This window comes from Otolemur garnettii, unplaced genomic scaffold (assembly GCF_000181295.1).
Source record: "Otolemur garnettii isolate 467f Iridium unplaced genomic scaffold, OtoGar3 scaffold00016, whole genome shotgun sequence".
Classification (NCBI taxonomy): Eukaryota; Metazoa; Chordata; class Mammalia; order Primates; family Galagidae; genus Otolemur; species Otolemur garnettii.
In genome coordinates this window covers 8,138,029-8,142,855 of record NW_003852411.1, presented here as the reverse complement: position 1 = coordinate 8,142,855, position 4,827 = coordinate 8,138,029, and the positions used below count along the sequence as shown (strand labels likewise).

At 33.4% G+C, this 4,827-nt stretch overlaps 1 protein-coding gene across 1 annotated transcript in view; it reads left to right on the top strand.

Moving 5' to 3' along the window:
- The window catches only part of HMCN1 (hemicentin 1), a 440,557-nt gene that overhangs the window by 174,809 nt on the left and 260,921 nt on the right, over positions 1 to 4,827 (top strand). The window contains 2 exon segments of the mRNA XM_003785789.2: positions 315 to 578; positions 1,920 to 2,064. Of these exon segments, the coding sequence (XP_003785837.1) occupies positions 315 to 578; positions 1,920 to 2,064 (409 nt within the window).

Here is a 4,827-nt window from a genome sequence, read left to right as displayed (position 1 = left end):
AGCCGAAATAGTGAATTTTTAAAAGTATTTATGTGATCAAATATATAACTAAATATGCACAGTTTTAAATATCTTTGCATATAAACATCATTAAAATACTATACAAATAATTACCTAGGATTTTCTAAGTGTCTCTGGTTGTGTATAAACTATTTGTTATGTAAAAACAATTTTATAACTGATCCACAATTTGCAGGACAATTTATAGTAGTCATCTTTATGGTACCCATATGTCATTATAAGGAAATACTTAGTTGATATATAACCTCAATTTCCTATTACTTGTAAACGATAACAAAATCTTTCTTTCATAGGAATACCTACCTATGTGCTGCTGAATACTTCTGGGATTTCCATTCCAGCAAGAGTAGATCGTCTTGAACTTCTGAGTATCTCAGGAAGTTCCCTTAAGACTATTCCTGTTAAATATTACCCAGATCGAAAACCTTATGGCATATGGAATATTTCTGACTTTATGCCACCAAATGAAGCTTTCTTTCTCAAAGTAACTGGCTATGATAAGGATGATTATCTCTTCCAGAGAGTATCAAGTGTTTCCTTTTCCAACATTGTTCCAGGTGAGACATCATTTTATTCAACATTGGAATATTGATAGTTTGAGGGAGGGATGTGGTCTCAAAGTTAAGGAATGGACTATAAAATAAAAAACATATTGTTACATTATTACTGTGTCACCAAATTAATGGGCATTTACACTTAAGTAATGGTTCTTCCTAAACATTTATTAGCACACCAAAAATTTCATATTAAGTCTCACTGATCGTAGATCTGAGAATTTTGATTACTTTAGTCAATGTAAGAACTGGAACTGGGAAATTCTGGAACCTTTTCTCCCCCCCACAAAAGCCTGGTGCGTATGTTTCAGTTATTTATCTTTTTATAGTTCTAAAAAATATATTTTTTGTTCATATTTATTTATTTAAAATAAATACATATACAAAAAATTATATATTTTTGTTTATATTTATTCATTTCATAAATCATTATTAAATTATTTCAGTTGGCTAAATGTTTATATACAGTTGTCAGAATCCTTATACTCCATGAATAGTAGTTTTTATAAACGACTGGTGATTACTGTCTTAATTTGGTTACTTGGTTAGTTATTTAATTGGTAAGCTAGTACCTATATATTTGCCATGTGTAGAGATGAGATGACAGATTCAAGATTATTTGGTGGCATCAGATATCATTTCAGCTGATCTATACTTGAGCTGTTTCTCAAGGCTGATGACTGAACTCTGACCCAAACATTGGAAGTATAGCTTAAATTATGACAAAAATATAGGAATATTGCTTCTAAAATTGTACTATTGGGTTGAGAGACAACAATTTGTCATTTATATATAAGGTAGTGATTTGAAAAATTTAGGAATAACTTAATAGCTATTATTTAATAGTTGTAAGATAGTAAGAATAGAACCAACTTCAATATTTCCTTGTATAAAATATTCAAAGTTAGTTGGCTTAGCCCCTCAATTGCATGCTTTATAAAATCTGATGGATTCCTAAAAATCATTTTTTTACATTGCTTTTGGGGAAAATTACTCTACCTATTTGACACTAAGATATATATGTTCTTACCTTTTTGAAATAAAAATGCATTCTATAATTGTTGATATATTGTGACTTACTTGATAGCTATTTTTTCCTATCTTGGTAGTACAAAAAATATTATGACTTAAAATCAGTGGGGTCTTAGATTCAATGAAGTTGTCTATGAAGATTCCCAGAAGTGAATCAGGTTGGAACAAATAAAGATAGTTAACTATGAGTGATTTGGATTAATTGGAACATGGTAAACACACTGGATAATGTAAGTATAAAGCTTTTGAACAGAATACCAAGAGCTACCCAACATCATTGTGACCTTCTTGCCTTTGTTTGTTTTTTCCTAGATGCTCCCAAAGTTACAATGCCCAAGAAAACCCCAGGATACTACCTGCAGCCAGGCCGGATTCTCTGCTCTGTTGAGAGTCTTTTGCCCTTTACCTTGAGCTTTCTCAGGAATGGAGCTACACTTGGAGTAGAACAGTATTTTAAGTGTGTAAATATTTCTATCAGTTATAATTTATAGCTTTAAACATGAACTTGTTTATTAGAGATTCTCACTTATTTGCTTCGTAGACTGAAATATAAGCAGTGAACAGAATAGACACGGATCTGTGCCCTTGTAGAGCTTATATTGTAATCAAAGGAGAAAGAAAACAGATAATGACAAGCATAAATCCTAGAATACTTTCAAAGATTAACTCTGATTTTATAGAATCTGAATTTTATTTAATTTGGGGGTCTCTTCTTAAGAGTACAGAATTATGAATACAACATTAGTTACTAAATCTTAAAGAGGATCCTGCAAACGAGAGGTCTTGAAGCTTTAGCTTTGCTAGTTTCAAGTGAAAAAATGTTTCTGAGTCTGATTTAAAGTATTATAAGTGAACCTGAAAAGTGCTATGGCAAAAAGTAAAGCAGATCAATTGGGATGAATAATACTGGTAGGTGAGGTGCATGTGGTTTTGGCCAATTCATGATTTTAAGACTCAAGGTAAAGGGTAGTTGAGCAATCTGAAGAAGGTGGGAGATATGGCCAATTAGATATCCAGGAAAGAACACTGACATACTAAAAAGAGCAGGTGCAAAGGTGTGCGAGCCAGAGAAGACTGGACACGTGGGAAAGAAAGACAAGATGAAGGCCAGTATGATTGGAGCCTAGTGAGCCAGGAGGCGAAGGGTAATAGATGAGATCAGAGGGCTGTGGTCTATGTTTGCAGGTGGAGACATAGGTGGACCAGAGCGTGTGTGGCTACTGCATGTAACAATCAGTAAGAGTGGGCTGGAGGGCACCAACTTTTCTTTGTGAAGCTGGGTAACTTTTAAAAAAAATATATAAGTAATCTAATGAAAAACATTGAATAGAGTTTGAAAACTAGAGGAAAACAATTTTCGGGAATATGTTGCCTTTTTACTGACTCTGAAGCAAACTGCATTTTGGGAAAAAACTCCACATATTATTTTACCAATCCTTTATACTTTTAATTCAATATTAATGTAGCTTCCATAAGATATTAAATACTTGGCAGTCTTAGCTTATGTAATCTCTTTATGGGGAATCATTTAAAGCAAAAATTTATGGCAGGAATGTTCATCATAAATTTAGAAAATTTTCCATTTTATAAAGATTGAACTATATTATTTTCTTCTCCTTATATAGTATATCTTAATGGTTTACTTAGCTGCATATTTAATAACCAGCAATATAACTGAGCCATAGATCAAACAATGAAAGTTTCAAAAGTGACTGACCAAATCAAATAATTCTGCTTCATGTTGAAATAATAATATTTTTCAAAGACATTTAAGATTCCTTATGAATTCATTAGTCCCACACAGTTCCTAGGAGGTAGGCCCAAGAATTCTTTTTCTCATTTTCCCAGCTCTGTTTCCCAGAGAAGTGACATACTTTGCTAACATATTTTAAGCCCTTTGGACGTGAGAGAGGCTGGATATAAAATTAAGCATGGGTGATGATAGACTGATACTCTAATCCTGATTCACTCACATGTCTCTGCCCTAGATTTCCTAATAACATAAAACATGTGACTTAATGTTTGTTTGTGTCAGTCACTTTGGTCACCAGAGGATGTCAGAGAGAATCAGTTTGCCTTAGCAGCAGGGAACATTCCTATTTGACGTGTTTTTTTCCCCCTATTCCAAGGTCCAACCCCTTAAAACTTTTTATTTTATTTTTAATGATTGTGAGTACAGAATAGTTGTATATCTTTATAGGGTACATGTGATGTTTCGATACAGGCACACAATGTGCGTTAATCAAATCAGAGTAAATTGGAGCGTCCACCTCCCCATGTGTCCCTCACGTCTTTGTGTTAGGTACTTTCCAATTCCACTCTTGCAGTTAAAGTAAATCCTTAACTTATTGTAAATCATAGTTCATTTGTTGTGCTATCTCAGCTTTCTCATTTTAAAAAAGTGGGCTTTAAGCCTAGACGAATGATCACTTTCTGTGGTAAAACTAACATGAATTTAAGTTGTTAATGAATCCTACTATAGTTGTTAATGAAGCCTATTATACTCTCACCTCTGAAGTAGGCACAGCAGAAAATACCAAAGATGTTTGTATTCCAAATCCCTAACTTCCTGGAACTTACCAGTACCTTCTAGAAGATGACATTTACAACCTTGTACTTAGTGTACTGCTGCTAAGCATTCGAGATGCAGCTAAAGTGATCAATGCGGTAGAGTCAGGTGACTCCTATGACTGAGAATCATGGCACGTAGGGCATACCGAATTGAAAGGAAACCACACTAGCTGAGGTGAACATCCTCATCCTTTAAAATATATGGAACAGCGACCTTGCTTAGTTTCTCACTTTCCTGATAACAGGAACCTATACCTTACCTTTCTCTAACGACCCCCTGGGTCAGTGCTAAATGCAAATTAAGAGCTCAGTAATTTGTTGATGATGTTTTGATGACAGGTATGGCATGTTTGGTGATAACTATAAGATGACTTAAGTCAGTTTTTCACTATATTTGCATCATGAATTTTTAAAAGATTATGTGTAGTTATAGATAGTACAAGAGATAAATTACGAAAATACTTATGACATTTCAACTATTTTTAAAAATAAGATAATACCTATTTTTGCAGATTATTGGACTATTTTAAAGAAGGATTAAATATCTATTCCTAAGACATTTCTAGAAAATTAGAAATAATTTAACAGTGTGAGAAGACAAAGAATATTCATTAAATGGGCTCAGCACCTATAGCTCAGTAGGTAGGGC